Source organism: Drosophila innubila, assembly GCF_004354385.1.
Source record: "Drosophila innubila isolate TH190305 chromosome 2L unlocalized genomic scaffold, UK_Dinn_1.0 4_B_2L, whole genome shotgun sequence".
NCBI classification, from domain to species: domain Eukaryota; kingdom Metazoa; phylum Arthropoda; class Insecta; order Diptera; family Drosophilidae; genus Drosophila; species Drosophila innubila.
The window spans coordinates 4,764,026-4,785,075 of record NW_022995372.1 but is presented as its reverse complement, the minus strand read 5'-3'; the positions used below and the strand labels follow the sequence as shown (position 1 = coordinate 4,785,075).

Sequence of the window (21,050 nt, the reverse complement as noted above, 5' to 3'; positions counted from 1 at the left end):
ACAATATTAATTCGAGATTTTTGTTTTTCGTAGTGTAATTAAAGAATAAGATCAGTCGCTTAATATTTGATGAACGAATGATTCTCCAGCCAGCATGGGAAAAGTGCGGAAAATTAAAAGTATGTAAGCAAATCATAATTTTGCTATGTTGTTTAACAATTTTACAACTTTCAGATGGGCCGACTCCTACTGGCGGTAACTATACGACATGGGACGCGGCGTCGACGCAGCTCCTGCTGAATTCGTGGGAGGAGAACGTTAGGGAATGGCGCGGTTCAACAGCAACAACAAATGTACAAATGTACAGGAAAATTGCCAGCAAATTGTCCAAATATCACGGTGAAATTAAAACCAAAGTTGATAATATGAAAAGGAAATATAGGTAAATATTCATGTGTAGAAAACAAGCACGACTAGGCGATACCCTGTTTCTTATCGCAACTACGATAATCCAATGAAAATTATTTAACATTTTGTTTGCCTAGAATCGAACTGACAAAAATTGACAAAACTGGGGAACCATCTTCTTGGGTATATTTCAAACAAATGGAAATTATATTAAAAGATTCAATATCATTCAACCTGCCACAGGATGACAATTTTGGTATAAGCCACTTCGCAATGAACATTATACATAATTGTAAAATTATTTAAAAACCTATCGTTTTTTCAGATTTTTCCCCTTGGGATGATGATTCGGACAGCAGTAGGCATTCAGATTTCTGGACAAACAACTATAATGAACAACCAAAAATCCAAACCACTAAAAAAGATGATTCTGTAACAAGTGATTCAGATTTGGATTTGGACAATGAACACTCAAATATCTATATAACAGAGACTGAAACCAATCATACACCTGATATAGATGATTCAGTGAAATTAGATTTGGATTTCTCAACAAATTCAGATGCACCAGAACTTTATATCGATGTTGAAGCCAAATCAGTTGATATTTTGGCAATAGAAGAGGCAAAGCTGGCTATTCAGAAGGAGAAACTAAAAATTTTGAAAAGTGTGGCTGATGAATTATCGTCAATTCACAGAGAGTTTCTTAAAGTCTATAAACATAAGTAAATGGCCTTAAAGCAAACAATTTGGCATAAATCCAGTAGAGAATTTCCTCGGGTTTTTCAATCTTTCACCCTACGATTAAACTTTAATAAAACTGGCTGGGATATTACAATTAAAAAAGGTTATGCAAAAGTAATCTTAATTTTACTCTTATGTTAATGAAATAAATAATAAGTTAGTCAAACATTTAAAAAAAAACACTCAAACTTGTTTTAATTTCCGGTTCCTTACTGAAGTGGAGGAATTGTCTCATTTTACTGGCGGAGGTCTCAGGGGGAAATGATCTTATTATCGTAAGCATAATTGCTCCAAGTATTTGCCTAAGTTTCCATTCACATAGATTTTCTTGCACGCAAATTAAAAATATTTTGTCTTTTTTTGATTTTGAAATAAAAAGTTAGTTGATCCCAATATATTTTTTTAGATAAGCAACAGAGTTGGAACTAATTTGTATAGTATAAATGTATCCTGTTTTAGAAATCCCCATTCAGAAATAGTTTATCTGTTATTTTTCCGATCATTTAGATTTTTTAAAGTTCAACGTTTATTTTCGATATCCGATCATTACAAAAATGGGAAATCCCATCGCAATCAGCTTTCCAACAATCGAATATCGCTAGAAAATATGCCGATAGGTCGTCCGATAAGTTTCTAAATCGGTTGATATTTTAAGTTTAACTATGCACTTTTTAATTGTGTTGTGATTTGTTTGTGTTCTGTGTTAATTAGTTAAAAAAACAATAAAAATTATTCTTAATTCTTGCAAGTGGAAGTTGGTAAGGTGTAAATATAATCACTTGCAGTTTTATTGTTTGTTTGGTTGTTTTTGTTTTTATTAATTTACATCAATCCATTCACTATTTGCTGTCGCGCGGTCTATGCTTAAAGGTAAACAACACTTTGCCTACAGTCCTTAACCGACTATAAGGGTGCCCTCATCGGGGAACTCATGGGTGGGCACCTCCAAATTCAATGGCGCCGGTCCCTTGCGAATACGTCCGGATGCATCATAATGGGAGCCGTGGCAAGGGCAATAATAGCCGCCCCAATCGCCCGAGTTGGCAATTGGCACACATCCCAAATGCGTGCAGACGCCAATGACCACGAGCCACTCCGGCTTGATGACGCGTTGCTGCAAGGATACGGAATTCAATGATTAATCAAAAGAAACTATTTATTTGGTGTACTGTGTACGCACCTCGTCAGTTTCGGGATCACGCAGCTCCGATGTGGGCACACCCCTCTCGGTTTGAATCTCGCTCTGGGTGCGATGACGAATAAACAGCGGCTTTCCGCGCCACTTGAATGTCACGGACTTGCCCTCGGGTATGTCGGCCAGCTTGATTTCAATTTTGGCCATGGCCAGCACATCGGCTGTGGCGCTCATTGAGCTAACGAAGGCGTTGACCAGCCCCTTGGCCGCGTAGGCACCGCCAACGGCACCGGCACCCACCATCATGTAGGAGAACGCCTTGCGCTCCTCCGTGCTCTCATTCCGACGACGTGCATCCTTGACCGAATCACGGCGATATGGCGTAAAGTCCGGCACCTGCAGATCGGTGTGACCCTGGCGCGTGGCTAAAACAGAAATGCAATTAGTTGCCCATTCATAACAAATTGAAATTGTGTAGTGTCCATTTTTCCTCTCACACCCCCATTCACTGCTTGCAATCAGCTGTTTTCACCTGTCCAACTGAGGTTATGTCGAAATTACGTAAGGAAACTCGCAACTTTAGTCATTTGAGAGTTGAAAACATTGTAAAAATTGAGTATACTCGATCGCAAACATGTTTCACACCCAAATCTTCGGTTTTAGGCCATAATTATGTAACTGTCTGTTGGCTCCTGATGTCAGTGTTTTTTTTTTTTTGGCTTACCAACGGCATTGACAGCGACTCCGCTTGCCCGCAGGCCAGTGGACAGCGCCTGTGCGTTGGAGCGCACAAGGGCACAGGAGACGGCTTTCATCATCTTGCGGATTTAGTTTATTGTTATTTCTATTTGTTTTTGTATCGAAAATCTGGTTGACGATAGCCAACGTCGTCCGCCTGCTTTGCTGCACAAAATAGCCAGAAACAGTTCCCTAAAAACTTGCCAACACTGGTGTGGAAACACTGTTTTGGCCTTAGGGCTGCCACTCTGCAAAATTTTCCGATCTGGCAGCATATACCATTTTTATCAAATTGCAAAAACAGTTGCAACTGAGAAAATCCAATTTTATTTTTTAAATTTTTCTTAATATTGAAGATAGAATTTTTTAAATATTTATTAGAAATAAATTTGTAACTTCTCTCCCCCTAATTAATACAGATTCAGTATTTATTATTTACCAGATGTTCTGGTATACTTTAGGTATAAAATTTAACGACGTTACTTCTAAATAGCAATTTGCTCCTCACCATCTGCAATATCTTCAAAAGCGCGCAGCCTTAAATTTTTTTTAGCTATAACTTGTCAAGACTGTTAATAAAGTTGGGTAGTATTTTAGCTATTTTGCATCGCAGTTTCAGCTATTCTTCGGATACTTTTCTAGCCAGAAATAGCTATAAAGTAGCTAAGTTGGTGAAAGTGATGTAGACCACAAACTTATTTAGTATTTATTATTTTGGTATTTCAAATCGTATATGATGGCGTAGTGCAAACTGTATTGCGTTACGGTACATTATGCGTCACGTAACATTTGTTAAGTTGGCTGCACGCATATTTTGAGTCACTTGAAGATGGCTGCACGTGAATGTTGACTAGCGCAAGGTTGAGTGCGCGCGAGTTTTCAAATGATGAATATCCAGGGTACACATTTTATCTTTATTACTTGCAACAATATTTATTCCTTTACTGTTATTGTCTCATTTGTAATCGGTTTATCGGTTCAGCATTAATCTCTTCAGTTTTGGATTTAGAATTATGCACAATACGGTATTAAAAATAATCCCTTATATTTGATTTCAGACTTAATGCAGCAGCCTTGTTCCCCACCCGCTGTGTGGTTACTCGTCAAGGTAAGCAACCCCATTAATGAAAAGTTTTCCCTACGAAATTAGTGACTGCAACAGTTTAGCTTTTGCCAAAAAAGGGTTTTCATGGAAATCCGGTTGTGAACCACCATCCAACCCACCACCACACAAACACACATACACACAGTCTGCACAATCTTCCGACTGCATTTTCCGACTGAGACCCATGACATCATTGATTTGAATTCTGCGCTTTGATGTCCTCGTGGAGCAGCAGAAATAATTGCTTAGGCATGGGGCTGTTAAGTGGGATTCCTTTGGGGGAATTACAGAAGGGGAGCAGGGGAACATTTCGTTTAACTAAATTAATAAGCGCGCTATGAAAATTATTTTAATATATGTTTCTATAAATCTTTATCGTGGCTCTGCTGACCTCATCTTGTTAAACCGCAAAACAATAAACGCATAAAATTCTCATAAAAAAATGCATAAAAATGAGCAATTTGACAAAAATAAAAATTTGTAAGCGCATAAAAGTAGGCAACGTCAAATAATTCGCCAAACTTTAAACCGAACCCAAAAACGGAGAGAGGAGAGAGAAAGAAAAACCCTAAAAATAAAGCAGTAAAAAAACAGCAACGCGCAGCCGGCAAAAAGTAATTCCTTTGGCGCCAGGCCTGTGATTATCGAAAGTAGTTCTTTTTGATGTCGAAAGTTTTGTGCCACCCAGCCCCCAATCCGGCCTCAGCCCCCTTCGAACTCCCAATCGTGTGCGTCGCTAGGTGGCAGAACAAAAGCGAAAGCGAGAGGCGAATCCCGCCCAGCTCCATTGCCAGCTAGGCAATCTGCGCACATAACGGCGCCTCTATGTACTTGCCAGGACACTTACACACACACCAGCACACACTCACACACACACACACACACACAGAAGAACACTCTATGAGATTCGCATAGAGCCGCACAAAAAGTGCGTGAATTTTTGGGCCAAAACAAGAATATCCAACAGGAAATCAGTTGGAATGCACCGATACAGAATTACACTATCGAATGGACTGTAAATGTGAGAAGGATTTAAGGGAAGAGGGAGACAGCGAGTGGAAAGTGTTGAGCATTGGGAGTTGAAGTTTAAGAGAATCCTCCTTTTTTGTTCTTTTGTTAAAAATTTCAAATGTTTCTTCCATAAATATGTATATACAAAAAATTCAACTTTTCGCTTAATGCAGCTGTGTAATGGCTTGGTAAATTGTTAGAATATTTTATGCACTAAAGTCAAGTTTACCAACACTGGCTAAGATCTTTTGCATAATTCAACGAAATCCATATTCAATCTACTGAATATTCGTTTTGCAAAGTCTGAGTACTAACTCCGTTGACAAGTCTATAAAATATAGTAAACTTTGAGCACTGACACGTTTTTGGAGGACCGGTCTTTCAATGTCTCTTTAAACTTGATCAAAGAGATATTTTCAAATTTGACATTAATTTCTATACATTTTACGTCAAAATATCTCTGATATAGTTATCAAACCCCGTAACTAGACATTGAAAAACCGGGCCAGAGTCTACTTAATATTTAATAAGCATATTATATAGTTATAACATGGCTCACACTTTTAACAAAAACTATACTCAAGTCAAGCTTACCAACACTAGCAATTATTTAAGATCCGTTGCAAATTGCATATTTAAACGAAATTCATATTCACGGTACAGAAGGGGTTGACGAACTCTAAACTATAGCTCAGCTTACCAACACTGGCAAGTATTTATAGAGTACGATCTAAAATTAATTTTAAAAAAATTTAAAACCACTAAAAGATTCGTTTTATTGCGTAAAATGGTCGGTTATTCTCGATTAATAAACAGTGTCAGATAGTCAAGTTTACCAACACTGGCAAGTGTAGGGCAACAACACTGTTAAAACTATGCCGCGTAGGCGACGCGTCGCAGCAGCTCAGAAACCAAAACCCAAAACTGCTTTTTCAGCCACCCACTCTATCCCCTTCTACCCAACCCCTCCCTCTGCTGTCGTTGACTGCGTTACACTTTTCAGCAACTTTTACATTGGGAAATGGCGCCAACTACAACAGCAACAGCAACAACAATAACAATAACAACGACAACAACGAACAACTTTAGCAGCAACAACAACGATAGCTGCCTATTTTTCAACCCCTACCACAAGATATAGAGCCGAGGGCTGCTTTTCCATCTACAGCTTTGTGTGTGTGTGTATGTCAGTGTGTGTGTGTGTGTGTGCTTGTGTGTGTGGCGTGTGCAGCGTTGCGGCTGCGGCTGCGGCAACAACAACAGCAACAACGACGACGACGACGACAGCAACATTGCCGCTTATCGCAACATCAGCCAAGCATAAAGCTCAATACTCACACACAACACACACACAGACCATACCACAGCACACCACCAACAACCACCGCCCTGCAACAACAGCAGAAGCATCAGCAACAACAACAATCTCCTCTGCCCCCCTTGAGGAAAGTTGAAAGTGGAAAATTGTGCGTGGCAGCCAAAAGTTTGAGCTGAGCCGAGTCTGAGTGACGGCCTCCTAACCTAACTGACTGACAGTGTAGCCAGCTCCCCCTCCATCTACCCCCCTTTCTCTTCTACTCTCCTTCCCCCTTTCGTTCCATTCTCTCCCCTTCCCAGGCATACAAAACCCATTTACTCCTTGGGCGTCTTTCACTGGAAATTAAATGAACAAACAACGCTCGCTCAACGCTGTGCAACATCAGCGAGAGGGGGTAGAAGGGGCGGGGGGAGTGGCATGTGGCATGTGCAGCCTTTAAGATGCTTTCACTGGTCGAGTCCCTGAAGCCGCTGCCACCAAATGTAGCACAGCTGGCAGTCATTTTGAAGCCTCCTCTTGGTTTGCATTTAAAGTTATTATGCCAAAGGCAACGATTTCAACTTGGGTCTGTATCTTCTTCTTTTTCTTCTTATTGTTTTTGTTGTTGTTGTTGCCACATGCTTAGCCCGCCTGCTTTGTTGCCTAGTTGGGGCAGTTTACTGTCCAACGATATCCGTTGTCCCGTCTTTACCTATATATTTTTGTACTTATACCGTCGCCTCTTTGTGTTTCCCTTTTTGGAGCTCAGCCATTTTGTCAGCCAGGATTAGGTGACCATGACAATTGGTCAATGCGAATTGGCAACTTGGAAATGGGAACCTGTTTCGGTCAATGGACGATTGTTTGCTTTCATTCTTTAAAATGAACCCAAACATTGCAAGGACAACGCTTTAAACTGACTGACAAATTATACTTTTAAAAAGAATGGAAGAATCAGGCAAAAGTTGAAGTGATTTTTTTTTTGTAGGAATTAAAACATGAATAGGAATTGTCATAATAGTTGAGAACATTTGAATAATTAAAAAGGTGCATGAATAGTAAAATGTGCCTTATTGCATATTCCGATTAAAAAAAAAAAATTGGTAAATTAAACCTAGTCTTTTTGTCAATTTACTATAAATATCAGTTATTACGTGACTATGTGAACTTAACATAAGTATAGCAAATACTTTTCACATAGCTCAGTTGTCATAGGAACTAACAATAGAAAGTCCTTTAAAAGAATAAATATAAATATTTACCAATCTCTGAGTTTGAAAAGCATGAGTTAAATGTAGAATTAATTTTTAAATATAAACCAAATTTGGGGTGTATATATAAAATCAACCCAGATCTATATTCTGTTAGTTTGCTTCAGATATCTTAAAAAAATAATTCTAAAACTTGATTTTCGACCAATCATTCCTATGGCCGCTATATAATTTTGTTGACCGATTTGAATTAACTTCGGTCAGAATATATTAGACCAACGAAAGTGCATATTCTATCATTTTGATTAAATTGATCAGGCCAAACTATTTGTAGTTGTAAAAAACTGTTGCCTACTTTCAGGCATTTAAGATATACTACCCATAATAATAGCAATATTACTTTTAAATGGCTAGTATATAGAGGCCCACTGCGACTTCCTCTCTTTTAACCTATTTTTTTTATATCCAATCAATTTTGACTGTTCCACTTCGTCATTCCCCTTCAACTGCCACGCCCCTCGCACTTTAAACTTTGTTGACATTTTTCAATTTGCGGCAACTTGAAAGTTTTGCTGCTTTTCGCCAAAAAAAAAAAAATAACACAACTTTGCCTAGAAGCTAAATAAAAAGTAGAAAAAGTGGAAAAAATATAGGACTAAGAAAAAGCAAAAAGAAAAGCGTTAATGAAACCTGCCCTAAATTCGCACAAGCGGCTTAAAACAACAACAAAGGCCGAAAAAGGAAACAAAACATATAAAAAAAAAAGTGAAAATAAAAACAGGACACAAAGCGTGGCAAATAAGACGCAGCAGCATAAGGCACACAGCGGGGCAGCAAAAAGGTGGAAAATGGCACAGGAAGTTGGTATTGAAGAAGAAGAAGCAGTAGATAAAGAGAAGGAAATGTAAACGTGTAGAAAGAAGGGAAACGTCGACGCTGCGTTTTCTTTTTTAGCTCGTTTGCTGCGTTTCTCCTTCTGTTGCCTTTCCCCCTTATCCACCCCCTGCTTCGTTGCCTTCTTTTCCTGCTCCAGGACGCGTCTCTACGGCAGGACACGCGCCATAAGCAAAAAGGAGGCGCAGCAGGCATAAATCTAATGCCAAATTACATTATTTTGTCATTTTGGGGCCGAAACTCGCCACCCCCGCAGCACCCTCCCCCTGCCACGCCACTGCTGTTGCTGCTACTGCCGCTGCAGTGTCCTGTCCGCAGGGCATAAAACACTGTCAAAAATAAACTTGCGTCGCACAACAACAACAGCAACAAGAACAACAACAACAAAAGTGAAAGCAAAAAAAAATGCAGAAAGCTCTTGGGGTAAAAGTTTTGTTTGCCTGCCTCATCCCCCCACTCCATCTGGAAAAAGTACATTATATGCAAGCCTGCAAGGAGCCGAGGGGGTGTGCGTGCGTGTGTGTGTGTCTTTAGTGGCGGAAGACTGAGAGAGGTGTGGGGGCTTGTGGCAGTGTCCCTGGGTCTGGGGTTGTTTGACAAGTTCGCGGCCAAGCCGAAAGTGAAAGTAAATGCAAGCGAAGCTCACGCGTCGCTGTCGACGCTGGCAGCGCAGCGGGCGTCGGCGTCGACGTCGTGCGTTTACCAAGTATTCTTCGGCACGTTGCTTGGCCAAGGACATTGTGGCCATTAAAAATATAGCGTTTTCTTGAGACGCGACTGCAGCGAACTCAACTCGATTCCCGCATTTCTCTCGCTCTCTTTCTCTTCCTATGTCTCTCGTTAAAGCGCATATGCGGTTGCTCTCTCGCTTGTGCTCTCTCACATACAATTTCTCTCCTACGTTCTCTCTCTTTCGCTCTCAGCTTCTGCGCGCTCTTTACTTTCGCTTTCTTTGCCTTGTCCTTTGCCTTTACAGCTTTTCACTTTCGCTTTTCTCACAAAAACCCTGAAAGTTCGTTCGCTCCATCTCTCTATCTCGCTCGCTCGCACACTCTATCCCTCACTCACTCTGTCGCACGCATTTGCGACTTCCTGTCTGTGTGTGTGGGCTTCCGGTTTTGTTTTTACAACTGATAAGGCGTCAGTCAGGCGACGTTTTTCCCCCCAAAAAGTATGCTATGCTTTTTACATGCGCTGCGTTGTAGCTGTGTGTATGTACGCCTGTGTGTGTGTGTATGTTGGGAAGACGACCAGCAGGCGCCCCTTTATTGTTGTTGTTGCTGTTGTGCGTTGCAAGGATCAAGGACGTTCAAGAAAACAGAAATGGGCGACGTTCAACTCAAAGTAGCCAGAAAAAAAAAACTGCAGGGCGTTCATTTCATTTACTTTGGGGCGTCTCTACTTATTGGTGGTGGCTTGACTTTGACATGGGTTCCAAGAAAGGGAAGCGGGTGTTGCCAGTCGACAGCAAGAGAGGGGCGAAGGGAAGAGGGGGCGATTGGGTGGCTTCCTTTTGCGGCTGCAGCTGCTTTGCTGAGTATATAACAAATGTGCGTGTGCGCCTATATACGTGGAATGTACTTTATTTAGTGGAGCTTCAGCGGGAGCGGAGCGGAACGGGTGGTTTTAAGATGGCGGGTGGAGGTCTCTGCCGCTGCTGCAGTCCTTTATTGAGCCTAAAACCCACCCAACGAAACCACTTTGGCTTCAGCAACAGAAGCCTCCGACCGACCGCTTGCTGCGTTTGTAATTTTGGCGCTTTTTGTGCGTGTGCAGCGAGCGACAAGGGGGCGGGGCACATAGATGGCGCCGGGGTGTACCGAGTGAGGGGAGTGAGGGGGATGAGGCGCTTAGGAGCGGCATTGTGACTGACGTTGATTGCTGTTGTTGTCGCTGCGTATACAGCAGTCGTTCACAAATTAGAATCGCTTTAATATTAATTTATTATTATACTATAAATCAGGTTTTTGATTTGTTTTTAATATTCTAAGTCTCCGCTTTATTCATATTGTGCTTATGCTTTTATGTATAATTTATGTATAATTTTACTTTTAATCACAAAAAAAACTTAATTATGTTGTTTCTTTACAGATGTTTTTATTAATTCTTTTACTATTTGTATTACTGATTTAGTTTTATTTCGTTTACTTGACTTATTTTTAATTTTTAATTAAAAATTACTGTAAATACGAGTTATGAATGCACATTTTAACATAATAAGTAAATCAAAATTACGGAAAGTCTCTTAATTGTAAATATTGAAATAATTATCAAAATTAACTCAAATTTTTTATTATATTGAATAATTTAAAAATGAGTGTTATTTCGTTTAAAATAAATTATTTTGAAATAATTCAAATGATACAATAAAACTCTATAAAAATAAGTATTCTACAATTTTAAATAGCTTTTGTGTGTCAATTAAAAGAAATAATATTTTTGTTAATCCATGACAATTGCTAAAATTTATAATTGATTTAATTAAATTTTTTGTGTAGTTTAGTTTTAGTTTCTTTATTTGATGTATTTTTAGAGTTTTAACTTTTAATCAACAAACTATCATAAAATGTGATTAACAAATTAAAATTGTAATAAAATTTTCCTTCGGTGGGGTTAAGATAAAGGAATGTGAGGATAGCTCAGAAATCAATTGCAAATTTAAACGAAGAGCTTTCTTTTACAATATATTTTAATTTGTAGTAAGTAGTTCTAACTTGAGAGCCTCTGCTGTATGCAGTCAGGTCTTTATACGTAGCTAGCTTAGCCTTTGGTGTTTGCTGCTGTTGTTGCCTGCCTTTTGCCAAATTGCGTAGTTTTCGCAGTGCACAGGAAAAATTTCATTGCCTTTTGCTTTCTTCTTCTTCTTGCTTTTTACTTCTTACTTCTTATGTGGGTCGTAGCGAGTCTCGGGTGTCTTCCTCCATGTGCGGTGCATAGCAATGAGAATTTATCTCTCTCTCTCTCTCTCTTTCTCTTTTTGCATATGTATGCGAGCTTGTGGTGCGTTAGTTTAAAGTTAGGCACAAGTAGAGCCTGAGTCTGAGGTCTAAGCAAAAGTTCCCCCTTTGAGGCTTTTGAGGTTTTTATGCCCATCCTTTGAGTCTTTCTCTTTTTGCTAATTTCCTAATAAAGTGCGTGCCAAATGTCGAATGCGGTATTAAGGCGGTTAGATCCCGTTTCCCTTAAACTTAATTGCCAACTTAAAGTTTTGTTGCCAATTGGTTGATTTAAATACCTTGGAGATAAATAAAAAGCATAGGAAAAGTGAATTCAGTGGACTATATTTAATGTTGACATTACAGGAACAGAAAAATATCCTTGGCCATAGTAACATAAGGATATCAAAACAAAAATATCAGGGAATTACACCGGAACCGATTCCGGAACCGTTAACCGACCGTTTCACTTTTAGTACCTTATCTGACACCGTAACCGAATGAAAATTCTCTGTCAAGAAACAAATACCGCAGAGTTTGTACCTTTACGGTTGTGGTAAAGTTGTTGGGTCAAAGAGTTGCCCAACTTCCCACTGTCGTAACTTGATCATAACTGAGCCGATTCTCAAGCGGAATGTCATTTGGATCATAAAAATAAAAATAAATTCATTCTGCATTCAAATTTTGTTCATTCACAAAATTTAATAATTTTCGACCAAGACTCGATTTTCATGGTAAGGGTACCCCCTTTGAAATTTCGAAAATTCAAAATTTAAAATCTCAAGTTTTCACTTTTATTCAACTCCTTATATCGTAATTAGTATAGAACAACACTTTAAAATTGATTCTGAGACCTTTCATTTTTTTTAAAAAATCATTTGAAATTGAACAAAAATTTTGACTTCTTAAGTGACAGGCTCCGATGTCTGACCAACTTCAAACTGTCATAACTTGATCAAAACTGAACCGATTTTTAAGCGGAATGTCATTTTGATCATGATTTGGCCTCTAAAGTCACTCTGTATTCAAATTTCGTTCATATAGAAAATTTAATTATTTTTGACCATGATTCGATTTCAAAGCTAAGGGTCCTCCCTTTGAAATTTTGAAAATTCAAACTTTTACATCTCAAGTTTTCACTTTTAATCAACTCCTTATATGGTAATTAGTATAGAACAACACTTTAAACTTGATTCTGAGACCTTTCATTTTTTTGTAAAAAATCATGTGAAATTGAACAAAAATTTGGACTTGTAAAGTGGCTAAATCCGCAGTCTGACCAACTTCAAAGTGTCATAACTTAATTAAAACTGAACCGATTTTTAAGCGGAATGTCATTTTGATCATGATTTCGTTTCAAAATTCATTCTGCATTCAACTATTTTTCAATTCGTTCAAAAAAAATTTTTGCTCTGTTTTTTTGTTAACTCATTTTCTTTTTATTTTTTTTCCTCTCTCTCTTTCTCTCTCTCTCTCTCTGTCTCTCTCTCTCTCTATCTCTCTCTCTCTCTGTCTCTATTTCTCTTGTTTCCATCGCGCATTTGCATTTTCTCGTTTTCGTTCGTTTTGTGACATCCTCTTCCATTCAAAAATTACTCAATGACAGCACCTGCCCATCAAAATCAGCAACGCTTTCCCTTCCTCCCTCCCCTCCCCTCCTCCTCTTCAGTGGCCAAGTGCCACCTGTCCCCCTGTTCTTTAGTCTTCGTCTCTCTTCATCTCCCACCATTTTCAGACTTTTTACTACATTTGTACAATCTCGAAAATGTCAATCAAAACAAAATGTCAGCCTGCAATATCCCCTCTACCCTCTACCCCTTCCCATCCAATGTCTCAGTTCATTTCAGCACAATCGTTACGCATTTTCCCCCGCGCTTTTCTCAAATGTGTGTGCGGGCTTTTCAGCTTTTCTACAAAAACAATTAAAAAACTTTCGGGATTAAAATGTATTTGTAATTATGTATTAGACAAAATGAAAACAATACAAAAAAAAAAAATAAAATTTTTGTCTTTGAGCTTTGAGCTTGTTGTTGTTGTAATTGCTGTTGTTGCTGATAACACACACACACACATTATGCTTTCCGCTTTGTAAAAGCTCTCATTTTTTGGTACATAAAGCGCTGCGACAGGACAAAGACGCAGCAGCGACGCCGACTGCGACGCCAGCGTCGACAACAACATTTTGTTGCATTGACAGACGCAGCCTACGCATAATATACACACACATATAGTCACATACATACACACAAATACAGATACAAAGAGGGAGAGTAATTATGCCCGACATCCTTCGCCAATCCCCTTCCTCTCTCTCTCTCTCTCTCTCTCTTTTCTGCCCTCTTCCCCATTTGGTATTTTTAGTTGCCTCTTCCTCCCACCGCTTCTAAGCCTACCACCCACTAGTTCTGTTTGCCTGTGTGTGTGTGAGTATGTGTGTGACGTCGACGTCGACTGCGCAGCTCATTGAAATTTGAGGATTTTTGTCTCAGTGCCCTAATTAATTTTACGTACCATGAAAATCATTGTTTGTTGCTTTGCTTTTACTCTATTTTCATGTTGTTGTTGCTTTTGTTGTTGCTGTCACTGTTGTGCTTACGGAATGTGCGTCTATGTGTGTGAGTGTGTGTGCGAATCGCATTGCAAAGACCTGTTTGAGCTACAAGAACACAAAAAACAACAACGCATCTTATAAGAAAATATTCCTGCAACACTAGTTAGAACACTACACTGCACGCAATTTTAAGGTATTACTTAAAAATGTTCTTAAAATATAAATATTTAATTACAAACTTTTAAAGTAAGTCAATGAAAGTAAAGAGAATAATTTATAAAAATATTATTTTATACAGATTGATGTTAAAAATATCCGTTTAAAAAATATGCCCAGAACCCAAACATTTTTAGAAATAGTGTAATTATCTCTTGATTATAAGAGCACTAATTTTTATATTTTATGTAATTTACTTTGAAGTCTATTCTTCCTTAAAAAAATTGTGACATTTAAGGAAACCATTACAAAATCACAATAAAACGATTGCACCATCATTTGACAAACTGTCAAAGTAATGTTGATTAAAACTATCGTAAAACTATTAAATTGCAGATTTTATTTGTTGATCTTGATCTTGATAAAAAAACTTGTCTCATTTTAAGTAATGCAGATCTAAAATTGTTTCTAAGCACTTTTAATTTTACTTTCTACATACAAAGACATATTTGTCATATATATAAAAATATTTAATTAATAACAAATTTCATTTTAATAACTTTTATTGCACTTGTGAATAATAATCTAGAATTTTGTTGCAGTGTATATTACTCCGACAATCTCCTCAAATAGAGCGCACTTAAACTGCGCCATATTTCTTCGACATTGTTGGTCTAAACGTTGACTAGAAACATTGGCAGCAGCGTTGCTGTTGTCGTTGATGTTGATGTTGATGTTGTTGTTGTTGGTCGTTTGGAAATTTGAGAAAATTAGGTTTTGTTTTAGGCAGGCGAACGCAATGTCCTGGCACGTTCAGTCGCGTCTTCAGAAGGCCTAACCTGTTTTTTTTTTCCAGCCTCTTCTTCCCTTTGAGTCTCTCTCTCCCTCTCTCTCTCTCTGTTTTGTTTTTGTACTGAAGTTGCCGCCGTGGTTGGTTGGTAATTAAATGCTGCGTTGCTGGACCACAGCAACAAGGACGAAGGACAAGGGACGGAGAGTGAAGTCGATGGCAGAGCACCTAATCAGCAATCCCAGCGATGCTCGAATCTGAGCCGCTGTTTTTACCCATTCCGGGGTGGAAATTATGCAAATGCCAGTTGCCAGTTGCCTGGACTTGCGTCAGGACAAGGACGACACCATACCACATCAGACCACATCAGACCCTTGGCTTTTTTGGACTGGCAAATTGTTTTTCATTGCTGCATTTAAAATATGCTCCAGTTCTCATTTGCCATGGCTACAAATGGTTCTGGCAGTTTAATTAAAATTTCACTTGCGATGTGCTTTAAATTTTTAGCCCCACTTAAATACTCAGTAGTTGCATTTAAATTTTATAAAAAGACTGGGATTGCATCATATTTAAACAATAACAATAATTTTTCTTTTACTTAATTCTTATTTCTTTTGTGGTCATACAATCGTTCTTATAATATATTTATATAAAAGACTGGGATTGTATCATATTTAAACAATAACAATAATTTTTCTTTAACTTAATTCTTATTTCTTTTGTGGTCATACAATCCTTTTTATAAATTGTTCCTATGTCAGTGAATTCAATTCACCCAAATTCACCACAAATTTAAACATATTTAGACCTTATACAACGTATTTCCCTTGCTTTTGTTCCCCGAACATTTTGCGAGTTTCTATAACAATTTAAGCTTGTTTTAGTTTTATTACCTTTGTTTTATTAAATTGACTTCCTCTTTCATTGCTCATCTCCCTGACAACTTAAATCTTTCACAATTGTGAGCATCCATTAGCCTGATGCTGTTGTGGCTAATTAAGTGCCTGTTGGGCCTTCATAAATAACAATTTCTTGTCATTTTTTAACACAGTTGCCTCAGCTTAAAAGTTGTTGCTAAGTAAGAAATATATTTGATATTTTTAAAAAGTGAAAAGGAAATTGCAAAGTTTTAATTTCATACGAAAGATATTTTTCTGTCCTTTGTCTCTTTCTCGTTCTTTTCCTTCTTTATTTAAATCTTAAATGCTTTGTAGAGTTCAGTTATAAATGCAAAGTACTGTCAATAGTTTAGAAAATTATTGCTGTACAAACTTGATGTATTTTAGGATTCTTTATGAACACTTTCTCTTTAATTCGGTCATTAATTTCCTTTATAATCTATCTCCTTTGATAATCCTTAGCATATTATTTTTCAAGTATTCCCAAATCTGTTGATTCTTGGAATTCTTTATAAAAACTTTCTCTTTAAATCTGTGATTAATTTCCTTTATGTTTGAGTTATTATTATGTTGCCTCTTTGATAAACCTTTGTTAAATTCATACTTTTTTTTTCCGAATTTTCTATAGATTGTCCTTATACGTAAATTTAAGAAAATGTTCCTTATCGAAAGATTACCATTATCTGCAAGCATATTCAATATAAATAACCGCAACGTTTGACTGCAGTGTCTCATGATTTATTTGGGCAAATTTGTTGCTCGATGTCGTTGTGACCATTAAATTAATTGCAATTTATCGATTTTTAAATTGCAATCACAACGTTTGGTGGCCAGCCATAAAAAATATTGAGGGCCGTAACGCATGAATCCCCAAATGCCGCAGAACGCAGAGCGACTCCAGCGATTAGGGGGAACTGGACTCCCAAATGTGTGTGTGTCAGTGTGTGTGTGTGTGCGTAGAAGGAGAAAGGAAGGCGGTAGGCATGGTTAAAAAAGTCAAAAATTCGTGGGTTTGAACTGAGCCTGCGGCTGAATGCAGCCTCGAATTTCGTGTCCTCGCATGTATACAAAATAAATTTAGCCGACACAGACTGTGTGTACGAGTCTGGCTGACATTGCGTATACGTAACACGGCATTAGAAGCGAGTAGATGAGGCAGCTCTTCTTTGAGTAGCTGAGTGTATATAAAAAAAGTGCTTATTTGGACTTTACTTAATTGTAACAGTAATATGAATTATTTTGGATTTAAATAAAATATTTCTTATTTGAATAATTACTGAAATTGACAACTCTGTCCTTAATATGTCTTCGAATCATTTTAAAATGTATATCAGCATGAAACGCATTTATTATACTATATCTGAGCGTTCTAGGGTATTTCGTAATCCTTACTTTGACTTTTTCTGTCATATTCCCACTTGCCAGAGTAGCGCTTGGTTTATTTTGTTGCGCTTTTTCTCTGACAGCAGCAATAATGAAAAATATATGTGAGCACCATTAAAATACATCAGATAGGCATAGATCACACCCGACTGGATGTGTGCTCTCTGCTGTCCGGGTTGGTTGTTCCTGCTGGTCATTTGCTTGCCACACATGCATTGACAATCCTCGCACCATGTTGCCACTGGAATTGTTGCTGCCTCTCCTGCTGTTGCTGGTGCTGTTGCTGTCGCGTTATCTTTGCTGTCACAGCAACGACAGCCGAGTGTTCCCTGGGCAATCTCAATGTGGGTGGAACTGTCTGTGTGACATCTGTGTGTGTGTGTGTTTGTGAGTGTGTGTGTCTATCATGGGGGACAGCGGCGAGTGCGTGCAGCTTTATGCAGGCTGAAATAGCTTGTTAGCACTGTGAGAAGAAGAAGAAGCAGGAGCAGGAGCAACAGCAGTATGTAACTTTAATGAGGTGCGGCCCAAAGCAGTTGAAGGTGAGTTCTCCAACTTTACTGCGGTAGAACCCTAATAAACTTGAGTGCTTGGCTTACCAATGCTAGGCTAAAACTTATTATGGCTAATACCACTGTAGAGCTTTGTAAAAGCAAATGGGAAATGGAAAACAAGCCCTCATATCTATCATATATTAAGTTAAACTTCAACTTCAATCAAAGGTAAGGTCCTCGATTTAACTTTGATTGAAGTTTGATGAAATTTTGTCAAAAATTCCGTATCACATTAGCACAAATGATTGTATACAAATTTGTATTCCATTTACCATTCCTTTCATATGCTTTTTTTTAGAATTCATGATTGATCGCTGCTTGGCGAACATTAAATAATTTAATTATAGACTTATTAGCTGAAGCTCCACAATGATTAATTGATGGTTGATGTACTTCAAAGAACATTATTGTTTTTTTTTTTTTAAATATACAAATAATCCCTTTCAAGGCTCTTTGTTATAACTCATGATTAAACTAGGATTGAAGTTCTCAAAATTTGTCTATAATTCACAGACATTCTAAACTAAAACACATGATTGAACATCAATTATGTATCAAGTACATCATAGCTTGATTATAAAATTGGCCTCCATTCCCTTTATATGCTTTAATTTAGAACTAATGATTGAAGTAGGATTGAATCACATAAAATATTTTAATTACACATTTGTTAACTAGTAGAAGCTGGACATTATAGTACATTCCTCCTATAATCAAAATTCTTGGTCTACAATTTGTTAGACCTTCTGCGTTAGAACTCATGATTGAACCCTGATTGAAGTAGTATTAGCAATGAGATTTATCAACCCATCCTTTCATAATATCTTCCACCTCATCCAAAATGTTCAGTACTTGAACCAACATAAATTTCGCAGAATTCGACAATTATCAAGGTATTTAGATGCTCAAAACATGTCCTTGTTTCAGCGTATGGTAAAGCAGCTTATGTGTAGGATCTATGACACTTTAAACTGAATGTCTAAGCAACATAAATTGCTAAAGGAGCCAAGGCAAAAGGAGCATAGCGAAAAAGCCAGCGAAATATATTTCAAGTGCTTCTTGACTTGCCCTACTTGTTGTAAATTTGTTGGGGAAAAAAATGGGAAAGGAGGATGTAAAGGAAAATGCGAAGAGGAAACACAAGTTTGGAGTCGCTGTAACTTTGGTTCGCATGTGTTGTGGTCTTCCATCATGGCCAGAAGTGTTTTTTGGGAGCTCCGGGCGGCGCATCAAGTATGCGCACTGTTGGCCAGGCAAAAAAAAAAATGTAGATATACAGCTGCCTTACTGAAGAGCATGTTTGCAACAGAGTCCCAAAACCCAAGCATAAAAAAAGAAAAGAAGGGAACAAGCAAAAGAAAAGGGGCAGGAGAGGCGTGGCAACTGCTGAAAAAGTGCGTGTGTCTGCATTGTAAAACTTTTAATGGCTTGTAGGTTGTGCTACAGCATCAAGAGTTTTTCGTTCACATACATATGTGTCCCGCAGGTGCGCCATCTTACCCCTCGTCTCTTCTCCCTACCCGTTGTTACCTGCTATCGCGTTGCCAGAGTTGCCATAATCATTAACATTATTGCCAGGGCCGTGTGGCGTGTGCAGCTGCTAAATCTGCCTCTTTAAAATTATGCTTGAATTTCAATTTCAATATGTGTTTGGTTATCCGCGGGAAATGCATTTTCAATACACAAAACACACACACACATACACACATCGCATACGTGAAATGTCGCGCGCAATTTATTTATGTTGCTTTGTTTTTGCACATAAATCAAAAATGCGTAAAAATTTATACGTCGTACGCAATGGCATCGCAACTGAGGGGGGAGAAATGGGAGCAAGTGAGACAGTCAGCCAGCCCAACATCTACTTGCCTCTCCTCTCCTTTCCCTTTTTTCCACCAAGGCAAACCCCCAGGCCCATTATCATCATCAACAGTCAGCAAAATGGCCCCAACTTGAATGTTGAATGCCAAACGGCAGTGGCAACAACAATAATAATAACAACAGTAACAACAGCAACAAAAGCAATCCTTGTGGCAGCAACAAGCAGCCGCACCTGAAACTGGTAGAAAATAAGTTGTTGGGAAAGGGAAAATGGAGTCTGCCATGTGAATGCTGCCAGTGAGAATAATGGGTGTATTGAGCAGTTCCAGATAATGCTGCAAATATATCAGGGCATTTTATGATAAATTTGTCGAATAAAATACTCGTAATTCTAAGACCTGTTGTGCAAAAATAATTTGACTGTGGTACTCATAAGACATTTCACTTTAAAAATAAGTTCAAAAGCTGAGACGGTTCTTGATCATATTTTATTTATTTATTATTACTTCACCTAACAACTATTTAAAATTAAATTTTAAACTATGATTTTTGTATAATAATTAAAATAAGTTATACATTTTTAAAACAAATAGATAAAAAAATTTTTAATTGCCTGTGATTATAGGAAAATCCAAAAATACTTAATCTTTTCAACAACTTTTTTATAAATTTTTTTTTTTAGTTAAATTTAAAACTAAGGTTTTTGAATAATAATTAAAATAAGTTATAACTATTTGACACAAATAGATAAAACTTTTCAATTACTTTTTTATAGATGAAAATTAGTCAAATTCAATTGAATTACATAATATTGGTACACTTGAATTTACATATCCTTTTTTTTTTAATTATTCTTAAAAATAAAAAAAATGTATTTTTAAAAGAAGTAAAATCAATTTAAATTTACTTATCATCTCTACGAAAATCCATATTCTTAATTTAAATTTTTTGTTTTTATACAAAATTGTTAGTTAATAATAATAATAATAAATAATATTGAAAGTAATTCACGCTATTGTGTGAATAACTTTATTAAACTAAAATTTAATATGAATATATCTTGCATGTAGTTAAATTTAAAATAAAACAAAAAGTTTGTTTTTTTTCCTGTTTTGTACATATATATTTGTTTCTTTACAATGTACTATTTAGGATTTATCTTATTTTAATATTATAATATAGCAGGTGTATTGATTAACTAATATAGAGATGTTTGAGTTTTTTATATCAGTTGAATATAATTAAATTAATTTTAGTCTCTTTTGAAAACTTTCAGTATCTACAACGACGTCATCATCATCATATTGATAAGAATCTCATAAAACTTGGAGCTGGCCCTCGTTTTACCACCCCTTTTATGTGTATTTCGGCAACAACGTTGCAGCAACAATAACAACAACAAATGTAGTAAAGGCCGCCAGCCGTTGCTACAAGTGCCCATGGCCAGAACCAGAAGCTGTGCAAGAAAAACGACAAC

The 21,050-nt window shown here is 37.4% G+C and overlaps 2 protein-coding genes across 2 annotated transcripts; one reads left to right on the top strand and one right to left on the bottom strand.

Annotated features, from left to right (window-relative positions):
* Positions 1-5: 5 nt before the first annotated feature.
* LOC117782226 lies at positions 6-1,233 on the top strand. Its single transcript, XM_034619253.1, has 4 exons — positions 6-119; positions 175-382; positions 486-604; positions 674-1,233. Exons 1-4 carry the CDS (start codon positions 95-97, stop codon positions 1,075-1,077), a joined length of 756 nt encoding a protein of 251 aa, XP_034475144.1. The 5' UTR covers positions 6-94; the 3' UTR covers positions 1,078-1,233.
* Positions 1,234-1,821: 588 nt separating this feature from the next.
* On the bottom strand, positions 1,822-3,170 carry LOC117782227 (cytochrome b-c1 complex subunit Rieske, mitochondrial). The gene is made up of 3 exons (XM_034619254.1): positions 2,952-3,170; positions 2,273-2,652; positions 1,822-2,206 (listed from the first exon to the last, which is right to left on the bottom strand). Exons 1-3 carry the CDS (start codon positions 3,043-3,045, stop codon positions 1,988-1,990), a joined length of 693 nt encoding a protein of 230 aa, XP_034475145.1. The 5' UTR covers positions 3,046-3,170; the 3' UTR covers positions 1,822-1,987.
* Between the last annotated feature and the right edge of the window lie 17,880 nt (positions 3,171-21,050).